Raw genomic sequence first — 24,342 nt, forward strand, 5'->3', positions numbered from 1 at the left:
AGAAATTTAATTTTGAAAGTCGGAATTCTTAAAGGCTGAAAGGACTCTTCAAAGTCACGTAATCAAATTATTTCATTCCACAGATGAGAAATTGAGACCCAGGAAGGCTGACGTATCAAAGGTCAGACAGAGTGCTGGTTCAGAGCAGAGCCGAAATTATTCCTTCTTTCAACTCTTCATGGAGCTGACTACCTAGTGGGAGATGCCGAAGAGCAAATGCTATACGATAAGAACTAAAGTAGGGATAAATACAATACGGTCTGGGAAAGCAAAGATAGAGCTGAGAGCCGATTCTTAAAAGGTTAGGGAGACACCCAGAGAAAGTGACATTTGAGACCTAAAGATAAATAAGCACTACCCAGGTAAAGGAAGGGGAGACACAGGAAGGAGGGATTGAAGAGAGGGGAGGGGGGAAGAATGTTCCAAACAGAGTAGAAGTGAAATCCTAGAAGTATGACAGCACCCGTCACTTAGCCAGGATTTATAGCACCAAGAAGCAAAAGATGCACAAGAAAAAGGAGGGGTCAGATTATGGAGGGCCTTGTAAGTTACATTGTTAAAGAATTTAGACTTTATCCTAAGGGCCTGTGGACAGTCATTGAAGACACTTAAGGGTAAGAATATTAATTTAGAAAGATGTCACAACCTAACCATGGAGAATAAACTAAGAAAGCTCGAGGGAAGTGTCTGTCACCCAGGCAAGAGAGGAAAGCGCCTTCGTTAGGGAGGTGGCAGTAAGAATGACGAGAGCGGAGGAATTTGAGAGGTATTCATGACCGGAGCACTCATTACCGGAAAGAAGTTACTTGATGTTAAGAGGCCCACCTTTAGAAGGTTCTACAGGGAAGCAAACATCATCTCAATACGAAATCGTTCTCCACTGACCCACTGAACCTCCCTCGTGTGACGCCTGCTGTCTCCTCCCGGGGAGAAGAGCGCCCACTTCCAACCCCAACCAAACACCAAGAACAGCCAAAGTTTCTCTCACTCTTGGATGCTGCAAACATCAAGAGCACAACACGATTATAATGCAAATAATACCAAAAAAAAACCTTGTAAAAAGAAATTGCAAGTGTTATGAAAGATGAGTCCATTTATGAGTTCAATGGAAATTATGCTGGGGAACAGGAGAATCATACCCACGTTGAACACGGAACAGGGAGAGTTAGACGAAGAATTAAAGGAGGAAAAAGCAATAGGGACCAAAACCCACTTCAAAGGAGAATGAGCTGCACTGCCGTGGATTTGGAGCGGCCTCTGGGAAACCTGTGTAAGCTCTGGAATATGTTTTGCAAAAAATGCCCCTGTGTATGACCTTGCTGCAAAAGCCAAAGATGATATAAAAAGGGTCAGACAAGTTTTTGAGGAAAAAAATGACAAATACCCAGCAAATACTTGATGTATTTTTTAACCTAAGGATTAACACGTGGAAGTTGCGATTATAACCTAAATTAACTACACAGAAAATAAAGGGAGCTTTTTAAAAGCCCTTTTTGGTTTCATTCTTTAAGAACTAGGAATAGTTGTTTTTCATTACTTTCTATCAAAGACTGGTAAACATCCAGTGAGTCTCCTTCTAATGCCAAGGTAACCTTTGATAAGAAGAGCAAAGCACTGGCAAAAACAGGGGGGCAGAGAAGTCAGCCCTGAATGCCAGTCTTGATTCTGCCATTCATTAGCCCTGTACCATTGCCTCATCCCACAACCGGGACACCCCTGGTTAACTTTTTTTTTTTTTTTTTTAAAGAGACAGGGTCTCACTGTTGCCCAGGCTAGAGTGCAGGTGTGATCATAGCTCACTGCAGCCTTAAACTCCTGGGCTCAGGTGATTCTCCTGCCTCAGCCTCCCGAGTAGCTGGGACTACAGGTGTGCACCACCACACCCAGCTTATTTGTTTTTGTAGAGATGGGGTCTCACTATGTTGCCCAGGCTGGTCCCGAATTCATTACCTTTTGAGAGGTAAATGAGCTGATGTAGGTGAAGCTCTTGGCAGGCACCTGATTCCCCTGAAACAGGTCCTGCTGGCTTCTGGCCCACAGAGGCCACTCAATCATTACCTAGGCCATTTTCACTATGCCGATTAAATTATTAAGAACAAAAGATATTTCTTGTTGTTGTTGTAAATGGACTGAAGTAGCAACTAGCAATGATGAAACAAGGACAACATATGACCAGGAAATGTTTCTGTGGAATGTCTGAGGAAGAAATTAGTAACTTATCAAGATTTCTTCTGGAACAAAGCAAGAAGTGAGGTCTCAAAGTTAATTACTAACCCATTCCTTGGTAGTAAAATGTTTTGTAATACCCCTTTACAAGTGGTTTTTAATTATCAAAATTTGGTTATCGTTTTCTTTTAAATTTCTAATTTTACTGCATTTTGGCCAAAGGAAGTAATCTACCTGATTTTCTAACTGCGGCAAATTTATTCAATTTTAGCATTCCATTTAAGCAGAACTTGCTAACATTTATGTGAAGAATGCTTTCACTCGATGAAGGATGTTTTAATGCTGTGAAAAGATTTGCATTAAAAAGCTGACTACCAGGAACTCTTTAAGAGGATACAGAAACCGGGAGAAACCCCTACTTCCCTTACAAAGGCTGTTGTTGAATCATGTCAGCGACAAAGTCACCAACTGTGTGCTCTGCGAAGCTACTGGGGGCCCGCGTTTAACTCATCTTTATATGCTCAACCTCTAACATAGTAACAGGTTTTCAATAAATTCTTGATCAGTAAGAAAATAAGGCATCACAAAGCTAAACAGGGCACATAACATTATTTCTCCGTTTTGAAAAATGGAGTATTAGACAGGTAAAATGTTCTATTCAAGGTTGACACCTCTATCAGGAGTGAAATTGTCACTGTAATTTACATCCTCTAATTCCCAGCCCAGTACCCAATTCACACCACCTGACCAGGACTAGAGGGAACCTGGAAATAGTCTGTTTCCACCACACTCCTATTACAGGCAATCACGCTCTGCCACGGGCTCCATCACGAACTCGCGTGCTGCTACTGTGTGTGCACAGCCTGCGGTCCTACTGGACGCTGAGCCGGAGTGGGCCTGAGTGGCGTCGGCTTCCTCACGTCCTCCTGGCACCTCCTGCAGGCTTTGTCCCTTCTCGTTCCCCCTCTCTCATTCGCAGTGAATCAACTACTCAATCACTGACCCTGCTCTACCCTGTGTCCCCTAACACCACCTTCAAGAAGCTGAAAACAAATAAAAATTATCACAAGTAAAGTTAAACTGAAAACAAGGTCCAAAATGTCTTGACGTTAAGCAGAAAACAAGGTCTAAAATGTCAGCCAAACAAAAGGAGCCTGTGAGAAGGACGAGCCGCCCAGCCGAGTGTGCCAGGCAGTGGAAACTCCTTCTCCAAACCCACTCGGCCGTCAGAGTCAGCACCAGGTCCTTTTTCTACTCCCAAAGTCTCCCGCAGCAACTGTGGGATTCGGTGTGTGCCCAACAACCCCACTGCAGCCGGCCCTGGTGGTCGAGACGTTAACTGCCAGGAAGAAACTTACGCTCAATCCCCCAGAACTGGGCTTATCGGAAGGGTCTAATGACGATCAATCTGAGCACGGATGGCAAATGGGGACTGGAGGGGAGTAACAGTCTACTCTTTATTCTTCCTTCCCTCCACCCACCAGAAGTATGCCAGGGAGGGAAACGCACAAAATAAAACTTACTTTGAGCAGCCAAGTGAGAACGGAGTCACGATATGGAACAAATTTATTCTTGTTTTTGCCGGCGCTCTGATCTGCCAGGGCCGAGATAACCAGGCCGAGGGTGGTGAGGGACCTGCATGGTGCAACAAACCATGATGATTACAAAAAATGGAATGTGTCAATGTCACACGTTAGCACAAAGATTGAACACCAAGATGCCTCTGTGCCTGCATGCAAGCAGCAGCGCGGTTGGCACTTTGCTACCTGGCTGGAAAGCACACAACCCTCAGCAGCTGTTTAGAGTTGTGTCCCTCTAGTGCTACCTTAAGCAATAAAAATGCTGAGCCCACATTTCTTTTGGTAGATGAAAATGTGAGCTGTAAATCTTCAGGTCAAGATAAGAACACAGATACCAGATATTCTTAAGAAAGGAAGCTACAAACACAATATAACAATTAAAACGCAGTACAAGGCCAAAGTGATACATGCATATGGTTGGATAATAGCAAAGCATCTGGATGAAGCTTCTACAATCTCCAGGTGGCTACTGATGACTCCTACACGTCCTTCTCGGAGGCCCGAGGACAGAAGCGATTCCTACCCACAAGGAGGTAACAATTTAACTTGAGACAGAAAATATAACTGTATGAAGGGATTGGAACACAAAATATGACTTTATAAAGTGCTAGCTTCTGGGACGGGGACAAACACAACGGCAGTCATAAAAGGGAAAGCCAACGTGGCCGGTACACATGTCGTTTGTCCCAACAGCAACACACGGTGAAGACCAATGCTAGACCCCGAGACGCCAATCATCTCTGCTCTCCTACAGCCTGGACTGCTGGTCCCCACTGGAGGGTGACTGTGCCCCAAAGGGAACCGCATGCAACGTCCAGAGTCAGACTGTTGCAAGTGGGGGTGGGGGAAGAGGTGGCGGGTACTACCGCCACCTAGAGGCAGAAGCCAGGGATGCTGCTAAACATCCCGCAAAGCCCAGGACCACCCTGCGATGAAAAGTTACCAGACCCAGAATGTCGACAGGCCCACTGTGAGAAACCCTGACCCGACCCAGACTGTGCTCCTCGGCCCCGTCAGACACCCCGAGACATGAAATGGGCTCAGGCCTACTGAGGATACTAGGAAAAAAAAATCTAAACTATTCATTATAGCCTTAATTGTTCCAGAATCATTTTATTATTTTAATAACCACAGATGTTCCCCTATCTGGCTATTAAACCAATAAAGCTACAAATATAAGCTTCTGGGAAACCTACTTGTTGATGTTGCTGCCCTCCTTCAGCCTGTCGCCGGCAGCTCCGGTCTTTGTCGCTCGTTCGCTGCCGGCTAAGTCGACCAAGCTCAGTTTGCCCACCTTCTCCCCAGATGTCTACGAAGTGAATTGATAAACACTAATAAACAGTTAAAGAATACAGAAAGTCGAACTATTCAACCAAGTGGGTTTATGATCTAAATCCTTTAGTAAAGTTATTTACTGTTATTTCAAAATTATTTTCTCTTGCTATACAACACTGTAAGAAAACTATACCATTTAGTAACGGATACACACGATATTTATAATCCAGACAGAATGAAAGTTAATCATCCCAGAAAAACAGTGCCTCCAAAACGGGATGTTTGGAAGGATGCCCAATAAAAATTTCAGGGAAGTATACAAAAGTACTTAGGAGATATAAATTTCACTGTGATTGGAAACTATGCTTAAAATTTCATGAATATTTACCAATAATCCTGAGGAAAAATACCTGCAATTCTTACTGATGTAAAAAAAAAATTAATCTGAGTTTTATATAACAGAAGAATCTCTCAAAAACTCAAAACACTGTCTAAAGTTTTTTATCTTATTCATACATAATTCCCTTTTATTTCATAATTCTAGGTATTATATTTATATCTTTTTCTAGTTAGGATATTATAAATATATATACACATACATATATATTGATATTTTCCTTTATCAAAAATGCTCTATTATCAAATCATGTCACAGATATCTTATACTTCAGCAGCAATACAAAAAAATACAGGAAAACAATGCCAAAAACTGTAGAGTGGATCATTTTTAAAGCTTTCCTTTAAAACATACACTTATATTTCCATAAATAAACATGTTGCTAAGAAGGATATTCAGCTTCCCAAATCAAAAGTACTTTTTGTTTAAAAAAAGTCTGCAGTATGTTTTTTGTTTTATGCTGAAAAGGAAATAGCAAACAAAGAACTTTTTGTTGTTACACTAATCTTGCTGTGATGGTAAAAGGAGAAAAATATGCTTTCAGCCAATGACAATCCTGCCAAAATACAGCACTTTGCCAGGGCGATTATTTTAGCTTCTCGTGTTTGAAACTGATGCACTAGAGGTAGGCATCACAGCAAAACATGCAAACCTTGACATAAGAACAGGGAGGACATAAATGTATGGGTCAACAGCGAAATTTGCAATGTAGCAGAAGCACCTACATCTCTGACTCGGTTTACTCTTCACTAGATTCAAAACTAAACACTCTAGCGATTTTATAGTGCAATTGCCCAGTGTAATGTATTCCTTCTAATAATTAGCATTTAGCAGAAGGTAACACTGCAAAAGGCCCTCCACTGAATCAGCCGCAGTGCTAACACCTGCGCACGGTCAGCCGTGACAGGTACGGCAGACCCGGCTGTGCAGAGACTGGGGCCGGCAGCGCTCCACTTCTGTTCCCCCTTCCCCTCGTGGGAGACGGTGGGAGCTAAAGCCTACATTTCTCAGACTTCTCGGCAGCCAGGGTTCAGGATGTGACTGCGGTTCTGTCGGTCAAGTTCACTTGCTGAAGACTGGAAAGCAGAAGCTGAGCAGAGGGCCCCCTTGCCCCTTGCTGTTTTTCCTGCTGGTGAGCAGGATCGTGGAAATACGAGGTTTCCTATCCGAGTGTTCCAGCACATTCCCCAGCTTCCGGGGTGCTAAGAGGCGGCTGCATCGACAGAAGCAACTTCTTTATTCCTGCTTCCTGGATCACAGAGACGGGCTGTGCCTTGAACTCACAGTTCCAGTGGTGTCCCTCAGAGGCGGCACCGGCCCTGGTGGGCCAGATCTCTGTTGCTCTGGGAGTTGTTCCTAGAGACTCAGTCTAGAACTCCCTCCTGCTCGGAGTCCCGACAACTCCTATCATCAAACTCCCTCTATTAAATCCCTTTGTGTTTACTAGAGCAGCTTCCGTTTCTTGTCCAGAGTCCTAATTGACTAGGTCTAGTCAGAATTCCAGTCCCCACCCCAACCAATTCACTATACTCAGATAGCCATGACTTTAAGTCATCTAACACCTGAAGGCAAAAAGATAAACCACAATCAATCCACTTTGGAAATTGAAAAAGAGGTCATGCATCGGAACACCTACCCCAGACTTCACATCATAGAGAGTGTGCGTGAGAGTGATTTTGAAAACCGCATGGGATCGGCTGCTCTCCTCATTCATGTTGGTGGCAGCAACCGTGCGAGATTTGTTACCTTCAGACATCAAAGACTCAATATCCTAAGTGGAAACAAGTCATAGACACACATTTCGTTACTTGTGTGATAAACATTAAAACTCTGCTGTACTGTAAAATGCATTACAAGTTTCATTTAGTCAACATTTGGAGTTTACGTTTTGTTTTTCAATGGACCTTAAGCCCCAGAGAGTACAATAACCAATACTGTCACTGAAAACTCAAAGTATGTTATAGTAGGTACAGCTTTGACTCAGAAAAGTGTAGAAGCTACGTTTTTGGGTCACATAAGATGGACAAATACACCATGCCAATCCTCATCTAATTTAGAAATTTGAAAAAATTTAGTTTCTTTAATAAAGAAGCAATACAAGTTTATTGTTAAAACAAATTATACAAATAAGCAACAAACAAATGAAAACAACTTGTAACTCCTTCATCCAGGCATATCACTAACTACCACACCTTGGTGTGTATCTTACCAGACCTGTTGGTAAAAATGAGAACCTCAAGAAACTGATTTTCTGCAGATTTACTACTTGATTGCTGTTACTACTAAAATAGAGACAGTATGACCGGGCACGGTGGCTCACGCCTGTACCCCCAGCACGTTGGGAGGCTGAGGCAGGAGGATTGCTTGAGGCCAGGAATTTGAGACCAGCCTGGGAAACATAGTGAGACCCTACTTCTACAAAAAATTTTAAAAATTAGCCAGGTGTGGGGGCGCACATCTGTGCTCCTAGCTCTTTGGGAGGCTGAGGCAGGAGGATCATCACTTTAGCCCAGGAGTTCAAGGCTACAGTGAGCTATGATTGGGCCACTGCACTCCAGCCTGGGTAACAGAGCCAGACCCATCTCTTATTTAAAAAAAAGAGAGAGAGAGAGACAGACAGAGACAGAATAATGCAACAGAAAGGTCATGGGATATTCATTTTCCAAAATGTTATAAGCTCAGTTACTTAACCAATCTGGATTTTAGTTGCATTAATAACAATTCAGAGCTATACACCATCTCCCTTACAAAGATTTGACTAAGGAACAAGAAAGATGGTATGTGTGAAAAAGTCGAATAGTTGCCTCCCATTACCCAGTCTTCTCTTCTTTTCAGTAAAGGGGCCCAATCTTTAACTGAGCACACCGTGGCAGAGCTGAGAGACTACATTTCCCAGATGGCCTTGCAGCTCAGTCTGGCCACATGACTAAGTTTTAGCGAATCAGATTTGAAGTATAACAGGCTATCTAGGAATACCCCTTAGAGGGAATAGGCATGCTATCACATGTTGGTTCTAAGAGCCACCGTGAACTATGAGCCTGTGGGTACACGTCTCTCTGTGGAGCGCTCGAAGGAATCTAGGTCCCCAGTAACACCTAGGGACCCACAATACCAGCCCTGTAGAGTCTACCTTCACAGTTCTTTCACATGAAAAGTCTTGTTTAAATCACTATTCATTCTTTGATTTATTCGTTCGAATGTATGTTGAGTGCACCTACCATACGCCAGGTACTTTCTAGACACTGTAGACATAATGAACAAAACGGATAAGCCATGTTTCAAAGAACTTAAATCTATTATACTTTTATGCTATATGCAACTGAACATTATCCTGACACATATATACAAAAAACTTTGAAAATCATAGGATTTTATTTTGCTGTATAAACGAAAAAGAATAATGTTTAAGAAAAAATTCAACACTATAAAAAGCCTCAAAGTAAAAACATAAACTGCAAAAAGAACTGTAAGTAGGCCACAGAATGGAAAAACAGTAACAAAAAATAAAATTCACAATTTTCTAGATCCATTCCAAACCTATTTTAGATCCACTAAGTCTCACAACCCTGAGGCTTATTTAAAAGCTTCATCCTGTGTAGCTTACATTTATTCACTGGTCTTTTTAAGATTTTTGTAAAAAGTGATTTTTATTAAGTAATGCTATTGTAAATTTTTAAAAATATTAACAAATAAAACAAAAAAATATTTCCTGCACTAAATTTAAGTATTTCACATAAAAAATGTTGTTACCTTGTAGCTTGTGACAGCCAGCTTAGAAAGTCCATCGACATAGGGTCCCAACACACTATGTTCTCTGACTTTCAACGTCTGACGGCTTCTGTTCATGAAAAACAAAGACACAATTTTTTTTAACAATAACCTGTTTTTAAAAGGACTCAACTGTGCCCCATAAAAATGTATACTGAATTCAAGAAAGACTCCAAACAACTACAGCCAGCTGACTTGATCCCAGAAGAATTTAAACCAAACTTTAAAATCTTCACTGGAAAGAAAACTTCATAATGTGGTAAAACATCACATCACTGAAAAGGGTACACTGTGGGATGTCTATGCACTACCCAAGAATGCAGACTCAAATAAATACCAACAAGCTACTTGTCTTGCACAGCTCAAGACAAAGAGCAGAAACTCAATAAATGTTAACTGAGCAGGAAGGAAAACTACAGACCGATCTCAATCATGAATAAAGACAAACAGAAGACAATATCTAACAATGATTTAAAAACAGAAAACTGGGCTTATCCCAGGGTTGCTAGGCTGTTTTAACATTAGAAAAAAACGATTCACGAACTTTTATCACATTGCCAGACTAAAGGGAGGGGGAAAAAGTATGATCATTTCAATAAATGCATGAAAAAGGATGCAATAAAATTAAAACTACTCATTCATAAGTTAAAACAAAATAAACCTCTTAGCAAACAGGAACTGAAAAACCCAGTAAAGGGCATCTGAGAGAAATGCAAAGCATATATAGCACACTTAATGATATAAACCAAAAATAGTAACAACATTTGTTGAGATGTTGGTCAAAGGGTACAAAGTTTCAGTTAAGAGTAAGTTCTTGAGATCTATTGCACAGTGACAGTTAATGTGATGCATATTTCAAAATTGCTAAGAGATTTTAAATGTTTGCACCACAAAAGTAGTATGTGAGGTAATGGATATGGTAATTAGCTTGATTTAATCATTCCATAATGTATACATGTATCAAAACATCACATAGTACAATTATTATTCCTCAATTAAAAATAAAATTTAAAAAAAGAATATTTATTGTTCTGAGGGGGAACACACACAGTTGATGATGAGAATTCAGGTGATTCTTATTTTATGCTCTTTGATTTATCTGTAGTTTACACCACGAATGTGTGTTTATTTTGAACTATACAGAATCTTTCTTTTCTTTTCTTTTTTTCTGTTGTTGAGACAGGGTCTCACTCTGTTGTCCAGGCTAGCATCCAGTGGTACAATCATAGCTCACTGCAGCACCAAACTCCCAGGTTCAAGCAATCCTCTTGCCTCAGCCTCCCAAGTAGCTGGGACTACAGGTGCACACCACCACACTCAGCTAATTTTTCTATTTTTTGTAGAGAAGGGGTCTTGCTATGTTGTCCAGGCTGGGCTCAAACTCCTGGCCTCAAGTGATCCTCCCACCTCAGTATCCCAAAGTGCTGGGATTACAAGCATGAGCCACCATGCCTGGCCTTGTTTTTTAAAATCAATAATGAATTACAATGCTTAAAATTCTTTGGTTGTTCTTCAATGCCTACTAAATAAGGTCCACACTCCTCAGCTTGATATGTACATTTATATACATACGCACACTCTTTTGTGATCTGCCCTTGTCTACCTCTCCTCACTCACCTTCTCCCAATCCTCGCCTTGGGTCAGAATGGATTTACATATATCCATTCTCTAACAGACTTTGGGCCCCAGAACAGCAAGAACGATGTCTTACAAATCTTGGAGGCTGCAGTTCCCAGCACGATTTCTGGCAAAATGAACGAACAAGCTTGCAAGTGAAGAGAGACCAAGGTGACGAAAGGACCCCACGTGTGTCGACTTATGTGACGGGAGAGGGAGCGCCAGCAACAAAAGGCAGGAGGGGAAGGAAGAAATGGTGCCAGCGAAGGTATGAAAAGCACAGCCAGCACAGAACCTGACACCACCCCCGAAAGCTATTATTATTTGTAATAAAGCAAGTGGAGGTACTGATGGCGAGATAATGAACAGCTACAGGATAACCTTTCACGCAAGCAGCAAAGTCAGAGAATGAGGAAATGACTCAAACCTAAAATGTTCATTGTCCTCCAGTGTACTGACTTTAACTTAGTGTGTTCTAATGATTTGGAGTCTAAAGCACCCTAGGATAAACCACTAAAAAAGTCACTTATTACTATTTAACTGCAGATAAAGTAGATAATGTTCTAAGACCTCCAGTGTATCATCCCGACCTATCTTCACGGCAGCCCTGAGACCCTGTGTAATGGTGTCATTCCCCTCTGCACAGTGAGGATGGTCGTACGGAACTTGCTTAGTGGGTGACAGGCTGAGGACCTGGCCCCAGAGCTCTGTGAATGCAAAGCCCGTGCTGTTCATTACTAACCTACACACAAAACAAACATATGGAAAACTACCAGACTATGAACACGTGTAGATAGTCAAGTGCACGCTACTCCACAAAAGCACCGTGGAATGCGCTGGGGTACAATACTGAGCAAGATGTCGGACCCGGGCCAAAACCTGCCCATCTCTGGCCTCCCTTTGTTCCGTGTTGACTTCCGGGCACACTACCTGCCAGCCACACTGAGCTGCTGGATCCCTCTCCAAACAGGTGACTTCTTCACACCTCTGTGCTTGGCACAGGCTGTTCCCATGCCTGAACGGTTCTCCCTTAACTTCTCAGCAGACAAACTCCTACTCAGCGCAAAATTCACCATCTGTGGAATATCCCCTTCTGCTCTGGGCAAGGTCATTCCCTCTTTTTCTCTATCTTGTAGGAGCCTCTTTCACAAGTTAAAAGTAGATTGGATTGGATTGTAATTGTTTGCTTAGAAAAGTCTCATTCCGCTCACACTGTGAGCTCTCGCGCTGACCTGCACAGAGCCTGGCACGTAACGATCACGCGACAAATGTTTAAGTAAAGGTTGCAGAGAAACGCTTCCTGTGCCCGGCCTGGAGATGATCATCTCTGTCAAAGAAAACCGATGGCAGTGAGGAGCTGAGGGCTGTTTTCTCCTGACCGAGCACTGCTACGATGCATCGTCTCTAAGATCGTCCTTCCTTGGTCACCCTCTTCATTCAAACAAAACCAAACACCCTCTCGTTGCCCCCAAACTTTACGCGAGCCTCAGCTCCTCTGGCCCTGTGACCCGGCTAATATTGATGTTTTCACATCAACAAGCCACCGGCTGCAGTCATTATCTCCATCTCTTTGAACTTGAAGAACTGTCTGTGCAATGAACAGATTTCCCCAGATATCTCCCCATTAAGTTCAGTTATGGCTGTAGAATGAGAACAGCATTTTTTGTCTTTTTTTGTTTGTTTGTTTTGGAGACAGGGTCTTGCTCTGTCACCCAGGCTGGGGTGCAATGGCCTAATTACAGCTCACTGCAGCCTTGAACTCCTAGGCTCAAGTGATCCTCCTGCCTCAGCCTCCCGAGTAGCTGGGACTACAGGTGCACACCACCACACCCAGCTAATTTTTTCTATTTTTTGTAGAAATGGAGTCTTACTATGTTGCTCAGGCTGGAGGAACAGCATTTTTGAAGGCCTTGTAACACTCCTGAGCCTCACCTCTTTCAAAGTCTATGCCATGAAATCAAGAGTACTTTTTTTGATTCTGAGAATCTTTAAAATTAGTTATCCTAAAGACCAGGTTTCATAACTCTGATTATGTGTCTTCCTCACTTCACAGCCTACAACTGCAAACAAACAGCTAAGTTCCACCTGAAATTTCTTGATTAAAAACAAACAAACACAAAAACAAACACACACCAAGACTGGGCATGGTGGTTCACACCTGTAATCCTACCACTCTGGGAGGCCAAGGCAGGAGGATCACTTAAGGCCCGAGTTCAAGATCAGCCTGGGCTACACAGCGAGACCCCATTTCTATAAAAAATAGAAAAATTAGCCAAGTGTGATGACATACACCTATAGTCCTAGATACTTGGGAGGCTAAGGCAGGAGGATCATTTGAGTCTATGAGTTTGAGGTTGCTGTGGACTATGATGATGCTACTGTACTCTAGTGTGGGCAACAGAGAGCCTGTCCCCCTCTTAAACAAAACAAAACTAATTGTTTAAGGCTACCAGTTATGCTGATAATAAACAACTAATTTTCACTACATATTTCTTATTTGTGGCTTTGGATGAATCTGAGAAAGGCAGTTCTGTGCCTTCTCAACCGCTCCTCTCTCATACCAGCCCTAAGTTCAAAAGTCCAGAATTAGCTGCAGGTAAACTAAAAATAAATTACAAAGGCAATAACTAGACGATTCTCTACTAGAGCTGGACATAAAAGTTTCCCTTAAGCCAATTTATGAAGTCTGTTTTAGTCCATAATGCTAAAACACTGAAGTATTAAAGTTTTTTACCCTTTGGGATCAAGGAGGTCTCGGACTTTTTCATTATAAATTTCCATGTAGGACACTTCTACTTTGAAACTCTGCTCCTCGTTCTCTTCTTTCTGAGTTCGTTCAAAGAGCCCACTGCAAAGTCTTGGGATTAGTCCAGGTTGGTCAGCTGTGCCCATCATAGTATAAGACTTTCCAGACCCTAAAAAATGAAAATCAGAGTTAGCACTGTCTCTTTGTGAAATTTAAAAACATAATCTCTCTTTCCATTGCTCATAATAAATTGTTAGCACTTAGCAAAGTGCCCAAAATACAGTCAGAAATATACCCAAATACAATGATGAGAATAAGGACAGAAACTTTCCTATTGCACATGTGAAAGTCAAAAGTAAATGTCCTTTAGAAAGAAAAAAACCTTCATTAGTCACCTTCATACATTAAAAAAAAAAACCCACCTAAAACAACTGAAAAATAGGTTTGAAAAGTTTTCTAAAATAATCTGAGAAGATTCATATGATTAATACCATAGTAACGTCTCCCAACCACTAATTGTAGCACAAAAAATACAGGTTATTCCTCAGGGCCCCAGAGCAAATTAACTTACTACCCCCTGGCATTAGTGTGCAAACCAAATAATAATCATTTCTAATGTAAAATTATTTTGCCCATTGTAATAAGAATATTCATTAAGGAAAATTTAGAAAACACAGGAAAACAGGAAGGAAAAAATTAAATCACCATAGTGCTACCATTGGGAAACAGTAACTATTGACATTTAAGTATAATTCTTTCCTTTTTTAGTGGCAGAGATTTTGTAAACATGCTTTGAACCATACAGGTGGCTGCTTTTGTCACGTGGCACTTTATTATCATCATAAAACCTAGAGCTAATGTACCACTCCCTACGTACCAGGCCTTTTCTAAACTTTGCCACATTAAGTCATGATGACAACCCTGCAAGGTCTCTAATTATCCACCTTTCCAGATAAGGAAGCTGCAGGGCAGGGGTGGAGGAGTGCGGGTCTCCCTGCCGGCCAGGGGCAGCGGCAGGCCTGGGGCTGGCACGGCCTGGCCCCGGGCGCTCTGTTCTTTCAATGACTACATGTGATGCTTCCCGAAAACATCGCAAACATTTTTCTGAGAAGAGCATTTCCAACTGGACGAGCTACATGCTATACTCTAGCAACTAGTTCACTCTAAATAGATGTCCTTTCCTTGGCCACAGAGTTACAGAAGCCAAAGAACTCCTTATCTGTCATAACCAGTAAGACAGAAACAAGCATGTTTTTTTTGGTATTTTGTTTGTTAAGATCCTTAAAGCCTAAATAAGAAAGACATATAGGCATGGCTAGTAATAAGTTCAGCAGTCACAGCTCTGTCATGTATTTTTAAAAAACAACTCTACCAATGCCTTGTGAGAAGGTAAGTAAAGAAAAAGGACCCTAATGCTAATTTTATCATACCTTCTTAAAAAACTTATTGCCTAATGTCATCATCTATAGTACTGTCTGAAAAGGAAAATAATAATAACAAAGAATACATTGGCAGTATGCTACTCAGTACACATGGTTCTATTTTCTCTCTCATTGATAGATATTTGCTTGTGTTGTTTCACCCTGGTTAACATTACCAGTCTGTCCGTAGGCAAAGATACACGCGTTGTAGCCGTCAAAAGCATTCTGAAGGATATTTTCACCAAGGCACTTGAAAACATCATCCTGACCTGAAAGATGAGAGAAAGGAGGATATTTCAAGCCAAAATTCCAAATGAACAATTCGAAAATCAAAAAACAAATAAACAAAAATCTCAAAAATGTACAATCCGCTTATTTATCTCCAAAGATTATTTTTAAACTTGACGAATGTTTCCAAAGGCTTATGCCCCTCAGGTTATGTCCGGTGAGCACATGAGGCGAAATTAGCAAAAAGTTCCCAATAATACATATCGAATAAACACTGACCAAGAATCCCCTGCAAGGCAGAGAGCCAATGAGCTGCTTATTTTATAATCAATGATTACAAATACCTGAAATTTGTACTTGGGACCTAGGTGCACCTATATTTATGCCTATGCACCACTCAGCCAATGCTTGTATTCAGTGGGTACTAGAGTTCAGAACAAACATATATACCAATCTCATCTCTCCTTTTACTCAGTGATAATTTCTAATTACAGAATCTGGAGAACATACCAGTTAGGACAAGCTTCCTTCAGCTTTTAATCACAGACATAAATAAGAGAGTCAAGTTCTCCCCACCAGGCCAAATGAGATGTGCAACAGTCAATAATCAAAGGTGAACCTGACAAGTCATCTAACCCCACTGAGTCTCAAATATAATATGGAAAAACTGCATGTTTGTATGTTATGGCAATGGTATTGCACTACGTGTCACTTCCTAGGTAATTCACCAGCTAAATTTCTCATACTCCTGATATCAGGGCATCATTGGGCCGCCTACATCAAATGAACCTTAATTTGTGAAACAGCCATAGTATTAATCTTTCTCATAACAGAAGCCAAAACAACATGATGCTCAGTATTTAAAGGAGATTGCTTAGAAACAGGTGACATAGGTGGTTAGGAATAAAGAAAATAAAAGGTTCTCATTGGAGTCCTAAACTTGTGGTAAAATGGGGCTTGAGACTGTTGTCATTTGGAGGAATAACAGAATAATAGACTTTGAGAGCAAAAAGGAAATTAAGAGAGAATATGGCATATTCCTCTCCATCAAAGAGGGAAAACTGAAGCTCTGATAGGTGAAGTGGTTCACAGGAGGTCTCGGAGGTGGCGAGAGAGCTGGGACCACCGTCTGGGGCTCCTCCCTACCTGGCCAGTGCTCGACTTTCACTGTGCCTCGCTGCTCTCTAGACCAGTCGCAGACATCCAGGGGGGTGTAAGTGGCAACTGTGAGCTTCCGGTCTCATGTACGGGGTGTGTGTGTGTGTGTGTGTGTGTGTGTGTGTGTGTGTGTGTGTGTGTGTGTGTGTGTGTGTGTGTGTGTGTGAGAGAGAGAGAGAGAGAGAGAGAGAGAGAGAGAGAGAGAGAGAGAGAGAGAGAAATAACCCCCACTGTGTACCTCATTCATTTAATTTTATCATCTTATACCAAGAACGGCACATGTGAATCTCCCAGTTTCCAATCAAGGTAAAAACCCTAATAGCAAACACTAGAGGAAGTTGTCTGTACAGTCTCTAAAGTTACCCCCCAAAATGCTACGATAGTACGCAGAACAAACACTGAAACACCTGTTCTATGCTATCAGTAGCTGACAGGATGCCGGACTCTATTACCTGCATACTTTTCTCGGACAGATTCATCCATAGACCAAAAACAATGATCATAGGCAAATACCTGTTGAAAAATGAACATAACAGTGTGTTAAGAACAAAACCTTAAAATTACTTACGTTATAATAATGTCATAACATTCACAGACTTGTTCATAATAGTGAAATAAAAACAACCTGCTGTCATACCACAGGGATTAATTATTTACATGTAGCCTTTTAATGACAACAAAACACCCTATAGGTGATATTGATCTGTGTTTTACATGGAAAACTATTAATATTTGCAATGTTACATGAAAGAAAAACAGGTTACAAAACAATGTCTAATGGTTAAAATACACACACAGCTTTATTTATAAAGTTTATATTTGCATGGTGAGATTAGTGATCTTTGTTTTCTTCTTTATGCTTTTACTTTTTTTCTATATTTTTCTTTTATAATCAGAGAAAAAGATTTTTTAAATAATAAAATTTAAAGATGCTCATAATAGTATATTGAAAATAGCTAAAAAATAGCAGAATGTTTAAACTGTAACACACCTATGTGCAATATTGCATAGATTTAAGGGGATAGAAGACTTATTGACAAGAAAATGTTCATGTTAATGAAAAAGTTATGGAAATCTGGAGCACGTTTCCACATCTGCAGAGAAAACTATGTGCATAAAAACAAGAATATGCGTTAACAATGCCATGGGTGGGGCGTTACAGATGATTTCTGTTTTGATCTTTTGCCTTATGACTACTTTCTAAAATATGTACATAGTTCTTTTGTAATCTTTTGAAAGTTTTTTTTCACTGATTATATCTTACATTTTTTGGATTCCTAATAGTTTATGTCAACTTGCCTGTGTTTTATGATTTAATCTCTTTAAGGATTTTCAACATAATTGTTTTAAAATTCATCTCAGTTTCCCTTTCACCACTCTCCCACTTCGGGCGCTGCTGCACTTCCCGGTCATGTTTACTTGTCAGTCTGTAAGTGCATCTTAGTTAGGAGCGCTCATTTTATGGTTGACATGATCACTTACTCTTTCCTCTCCCAATGGCCACCTTTCCATGACAAGTTTATGTTGTCATTTCCGTTACTAAAGCCCAGATTTTGGTTTTCCCAAGGCCCAACGTCTCTGCTCCCTCCTATTAACCTATTAACACAGACATTAGCTCAATACTGATGGTTTCCAAAAATCATTTTTTAAGCCTCCATTCATGGAGCAGCCTCACCCACATGGTGAGCTTGACTCCAACCCTCAACCGCACGTCAGGGCACCCCCTAGTCTGCAAGAGCTGAACTACCCATCACTGCCGAGAACCTGGCTCTGACTCCGAAGCCCAGTAACCATGCTGCTTCGGCCCCAGCTACTGCCAGTCCCTGCAGCTATATATGTCGTGTGTGAGCATGATGACATGATTTTAATATTTTAAAATATGCTATGAGTTTGGAGTTGGCAGGAGAATATTTCTTCATGAACTCACAAGGCTACCTGGACCAGAAGTCTAAAAGTTAATTTTTTTAAGAAAGAAATTTAGATTAAGATGGTCACTTAACTATGCATGCCGATATCCCCCTCACCTAAAATTAACTCAAAATAATGTGGGGGATGGGCCAAAAAATAGAAAGAAGGAGGAGGAAAGGAGAACAAGTCTTTGAAAGCACACCGTGCAACTGAAGGCGGTGGGGGCTGCAGGAGATCGCAGGCTGCAAAGGAAGTGAGCAGTTCTGGAGGTTTCCAGGAGGACAACTGAAGGGCAGAAGGATCAGAACAGCCAGAGGGGAGGCAGGCTTTCCAGTGGGGCAAAGCAGGAGCTTGAGGGCTGAGGGCTCCCAAGAAGAGGCAGGAGCCCGGGAGAGATCCGCCCAGCTGCAGCACTGTGCGGTAGGCCACTAGGCCTCCACATTTTCCTGAACTAGACACACGTCTATTGACGGTGGTGGCTCACTGTGTTAGCTGTTCTCAAACAGGGGGAGGAGCAAAAGGAAGAAGATGGAAGAGGATCCCAAAGGACTGGGTGTCAAAATGTCAGGGAGAGGCTGCTTCTCAAACTCCAATTGTCACCCACGGTGAGAATTACTACAGCAGAGTGAGATTAAATAAAACGTGAAGTTCAAATGAAGTTTCTTCTGCTCCAGCTCCACCTCTGGAGCAGATTTTAACAATTTTAGTTAGTTCTGTTCTTAACAAGGCTAAGTAGAAACCATCCTGATTCCTTTCTTGTAAGCTGAGCTCCCACTTCCAAAGTCCCATCACCATACAGATATACAGTTGTCCCTCAGTGTCCAAGAGGTGTTGCTTCCAGGACCTCCTGCGGGTACCAAATCCACACATGCTCAAGTCCCTTACATAAAATAGAGTAATATTTACATATAACCTGCACATCCTTCCGTACGCTCCAAATCATCTCTAGACTACTTATGATACCAAACACAATGTAAATGCTACGTCAATAGTTGTCATGCTGTATTGTTTTTTATTTGTATTACTTTTTATTGTTATATTGTTATTTTTCATGTTTTTCCCCACATATTTTTGACCTGTGCTTGATTGAATCCACAGATGCAGACCCGTGGATACAGAACCTGTAGGTACTGAAGGCCAACTGTGTATTTATCAGAGATCCAGTTCTACATGGCACTCTCCTCTCCACTAACATTGGCCATTTTCCTTGTCTTTCTTTTAGGGACTTCTTTAACAACCACATTTCTTATTCCCAATTCAAGTAGAGAAGCTATCACCAAAGTAACCGTAACAACAGCTAAAACTGTGAGCGAGGTGCTGTTCAAAAGAAACTGAGTAATAAGGAAATTAAGTACCTTGCAGCTAGTAGGCGGGAGACCTGGGATTTGACCCCAGCTCTGGAGCCACTGGTCCGGCTCAGAAGCCCATGCTCTCTCCACCAGGCTAGACCAGCTCTATCCCCAGTTATACGAAGGTGCCACAGCCTGGCACAAAGCTGAGGACTAATAATACTTCGCTCTTATTACTAACAGCACTAAATGGTCCTCTTCATTTTTATAAATTTTATAAATTATTGTAGATATCTTCCAGCCAAAGATTTCATACAGCAGATAAGCCCTTTTCTAAATAAACATTATTCCTTTGAATGTGTTAAAATTTTTTTTCAATTAACAGAGAAGAAATACACATTCACCGTAATAAATCCAAATAACAGAAGCACAAAGTAAAAAATAAAGGTCTCCCCCTCACCAAGAACACCTCTCCCTGGAGGTGAGCACCTGGCTGATAACGTGGTGTTTATCTTTCCACGCTTTTTAATCAATACATTTTCTCTAAACATTAGGACACAGCTGAATTAAATAAAACATGATCGGCTTTTAAATCATCACCTACAGGTGCCCTCACATCTTTACCACAATCTCTACCCTCTGCTCCAGGAAAAACAAGAAAACAAAAATAACCCAGGACTTTCCCATAGAAAAGATGAGGTAAAGCTTACGAATATAAAGAAATCAATACCATATTCAACTATTTTTTAAAAAAGTGATTCAGAGTCTCAAACAGCGATGTCTGTATGTATTTTAGCAATAATAACAGAGAACGGAATTACAATTCAACCACAGGCTCTAAAGCAAAAACAAAAGCCCAAGAATGGAGATAAAAATATGAATTTCCTAGAAGTTCCTAGTCACTGCAGAGAATAGTCAATTAAAAAATATAGGCTTGGCGTGGTGGCTCACGCCTCTAATCCCAGTGCTTTGGGAGACAGAGGCAGGAGGATCACTTGAAGCCAGGAGTTCAAGACCAGCCTGGGCAACATATTGAGACTCCATCTCTACTAAAAACAATAAAATAATTAGCCAGGTGTGGTGGCATGCACCTGTAATCCCAGCTACTTGGAGGCTGAGGCAGGAGGATTCCTAGAGCCAAGGAGTTTGACGCTACAGTGAGCTATGACTGCGTCCCTGTACACCAGCCTGGGTGACAGAGTGAGACCCTGTCTCAAAAAAAAACCAAAACCAATCAAACAAAAATACAGTCCTTGTGCCCATTTGAACATGCCTATAAATTCCTAAGATACACACTTAAAAAGTAGGTGGGAAAAAAAAAATCCCTAAGAAACAGGGGAACTAACCCATCCCATGGAAGTTTCTTTAGAATCTGGGTTCAAATCTGAGATCAAAGCACGCTCCCTTGAGGAGGCTGTGGGCCCGAGCAGGTTTCTGTTGGCCGGGAATGCCTTCCCAGCTGTCTCGGAACGAGGAGGATGAGTCGGCCTAGCACAGTTTGACCACAGTCTGGAACTACCAGCTTTGAGCCAATCTATGGCACAAAAGGAATCTGTGTTGTAGTTGCTAGGAGACTGGCCAAAATTGGTCAAAGCGCAAATACAGCTTTTCCATAAACCTCCAGCCCCTCCTATGCCAATAAACAGCTTCAGATTTGTGAGTGGTCAGGGAGCTTACATGACTTTTATAAAACAAAGTATTTTCACTTTGAGAAGAAAACTTCCAGTAGTTCAAAAATATGCACATAAGATCTTTACAAACATCAAATAATAAACCAAATCTCTTACCTTTGGCTGGCCCCTGAGTTCCCAAAAGAGAAGTCATCATTGACATGAACAAAAAGGGGGAAAAAAAAGAAATATAGTTTAGAAGACTCTTTTTGAAGGTAAAATGTAATAAACATTATATAAATTTGCAATGAGAATACCAAATATTATCTTTGAAACCAAATACTAATTTAAAGGATAAGTTAATGTCTATTAACTAGCAGGGTAGGCTGCTAACTATAGAAAACCAACTTGTGTCTCTCCAGCAGAAGAAAGACTATCTGAGCACCGGACAATTTAAAAAGTCCTAATATTTCTGACTTATACATTTTGCTTTTATCCTTGTGTATGTCTTGTAAATATTTTTTTTTAATCTTTACTTTTAATCATCTGATTTCACTTTCAGGTAGTTTTCTTTGCTTTGATAAAGCAGCAGCTTACTCTCTTATCTATACCGGCCCTCCTACAAAAACATGAATTCTGAGTTGGTTAACAAAAAAAGATTAAATTAAAGGTATAATCAATTTCTTGGTGCCAGTGAGTTACTACAGGTTGAGTATCCCTTATTCAAAATGGTTGGGACCAGAAGTGTTTTGGATTTCAGATTTTTTTGAATTTTGGAATATTTGCATTATACTTAACAGTGGAGCATCCCAAATCCAAAAATCTGAATTCCAAAATGCTCCCAATGAGCATTTCCTTTGAATGTTTTGTGGGTGCTCAAAAAGTTTCAGATTTGGGAGCGTTTTGAATTTTGGATTCTCAAATTTGGAAAGCTCACAACGTGCACTTACTGAATTACTCGCCACCTACTCCTCTGTGCTCACCCGAAAAGCTGTAAGAATCTCACAGCACACTCGTGGACCCTTCCCCTCGGTTCCCCAACCGTTAACACCGCCGAGACTGGTCCCCTTCCCCTCCCTCTCCTCCATAGGTAGAAAGATACACACATACACACAGAGTATTGTTTTCTGAACCATTCCAGGGTAAGTTGCAGACATGTCCCTTCAACTCGAAACACTTCAGTGTATAATTCCTAAAAATAGTAATGTTCACTTACAAAATCACAGTACGACATCAAAGTCAGACAATTTAAGAATAAAGGAAAGTACTTTTAAGACTGGAGTTAAGTAGGAACAATAATAATTGGCCCTTCTCAGAGGATCAAAACTCCAACTCCAGCCTGAAACTTGAAAGGAAACCATACAAGGAAATGTTTCCTTGCAATTATCTTACGTATTCTCATCTAAGATTTTCTTCTAAAAGAAGTTTAATATTTTATTTGTATCAAATGATTTCAGATAAGAACACTGTTTTATCATGGGAAGTCTAGCAGATAAGTGGCAGCTGTCTAATAAATTTTGGAGTAATATTCAATGTGGCTAATATAAAAAAGAAAATCATTTCTCTAGAATATATTTTGAGTGCCAACATGACATGCAAAGGATGTGCTCGTTGCATAAATATATGCAAATAGCCCAAAATCCAAAAAAAAAAAAAAAAAAAAAAAAAAAAATCCCAAATCCAAAACATTCTGGTCCCAAGCATTTTGGAGAAGGGATACGCAACGTGTAATAAGCAGTCACGGATCTGGGACTCAAAAGTAGGTCTTCTGACTCCCAAGTTCATGTTCCTTCCCTGTCCCACATGGATCACAACAGCCCAGACTTAAGAATCCATGAGTCAACATAACAACTGCTCCTGCTAACAGAAACATCTCCCAGTGTATTTCCTCCATTCTAATTATTACTCAATAAAAGGTTACCACTTGGTGTTTATGCCAACATACATTGACTATTCACTATATTTATAAAAACTCTAGATTCTCTTTTCTGAGAGAAGGTATTTAGTCTGATTTCAAGTTTAAATGTGTTTACACAAAAAAATCACCTCTTCCTAAGACACAACCGACAAACATGAAATTCAGTAACATATGACACACAGCAGAAGAATCCATGGGATTAACCTGAATTCACAGCATCATAATAAAAACAAACAAGCCAGTAAATTAATTACAGAGCTAAGTTTCCAGCTAGGGATTCTGGTGGCTACGAGACTAAAGCTCAAATAACCTGCCCAGCTATGGGACACCCAACGATGTAATTACAGCTCTGTACTAAAATAAATAAGTAAATTACTTAAGCAAAACCTTTTCAAAGTGTAGCTGCAATTCAACACAGCCATGCCTCACGCATCCTGAGAGTCATTATTTAGAAACCTCAGCTGTCCAGATTGCCGAGGAGATTCAGGAAGCAAAGACAGTCAGCTACCGACCAATCAAAAGCGATGTCGCAAAGTACAAGCATTAAAGCCATAATTTTTCAGCTGAGTTGAATTATTTTTGTTGCTGTTGCTTAACTTCATTTTGAAATATCTTCAGACTTACAAAAAGCTCCAAAAATAGTACAAAGAATTCCTGCACACCCTTCACCACACTTCCCCAAACACTGTTCCCCAAATGTCTCCTGTGTCACCATAGTGACAATGATCAAAACCAGCAAATTAACCATCAACACACAATTTATTAAATAACCTAAAACCAATCTTAACCAAATTTTGCCAACTACCCCCACTAATGTCCTTTCTTCTGGTCCAGGACCATGTGTTGCATAGAGCTGTCATGTCTGCTCCAAACTGGGAGAGTCTGTCTCTCATGATCTTGACACTTGAAGAGTACTGGCCATTTATTTTGTAGAATGTCCCTCAATCTGGGTTTGCCTAATGCCTCCTTGTGACTAAATCAGGATGTGCATTTTGGCAAGGATAACGCAGAAGTATGATTGTGCCCTTCTTGGTGCACCCTGCCAGGAGGCTTATGATGTCCACATCTCATTCCTGACCACGTTAATTCTGATCAGTTGGTTAAGGCGGCATCTCTGAGGTTTCCTCACTGTAACATTACTATTTTTCCTGTTTTAATTAATAAGCATCTTTGGGGGAGGACTCTGAGACTACATAAACACCCTGTTCCTCTTCATACTTTCAGCCGCAAGTTTTAGCATCCATTTGTCATTCTTGCCTGC

The 24,342-nt window shown here is 40.9% G+C and overlaps 1 protein-coding gene across 2 annotated transcripts in view; it reads right to left on the reverse strand.

Moving 5' to 3' along the window:
* The window catches only part of KIF13B (kinesin family member 13B), a 139,741-nt gene that overhangs the window by 72,592 nt on the left and 42,807 nt on the right, over nucleotides 1-24,342 (reverse strand). For both annotated transcript variants that reach the window (XM_045535586.1, XM_045535585.1), the window contains exons 3-10: nucleotides 21,341-21,353; nucleotides 16,809-16,869; nucleotides 15,147-15,239; nucleotides 13,538-13,718; nucleotides 9,169-9,256; nucleotides 7,055-7,189; nucleotides 4,943-5,055; nucleotides 3,690-3,801 (exon numbers count right to left, since the gene is read on the reverse strand). In XM_045535586.1, the coding sequence (XP_045391542.1) occupies nucleotides 3,690-3,801; nucleotides 4,943-5,055; nucleotides 7,055-7,189; nucleotides 9,169-9,256; nucleotides 13,538-13,718; nucleotides 15,147-15,239; nucleotides 16,809-16,869; nucleotides 21,341-21,353 (796 nt within the window). The remainder of the gene's footprint in view (nucleotides 1-3,689; nucleotides 3,802-4,942; nucleotides 5,056-7,054; nucleotides 7,190-9,168; nucleotides 9,257-13,537; nucleotides 13,719-15,146; nucleotides 15,240-16,808; nucleotides 16,870-21,340; nucleotides 21,354-24,342) is intronic.

Source organism: Lemur catta, chromosome 22, assembly GCF_020740605.2.
Source record: "Lemur catta isolate mLemCat1 chromosome 22, mLemCat1.pri, whole genome shotgun sequence".
In the NCBI taxonomy this organism is placed as follows: domain Eukaryota; kingdom Metazoa; phylum Chordata; class Mammalia; order Primates; family Lemuridae; genus Lemur; species Lemur catta.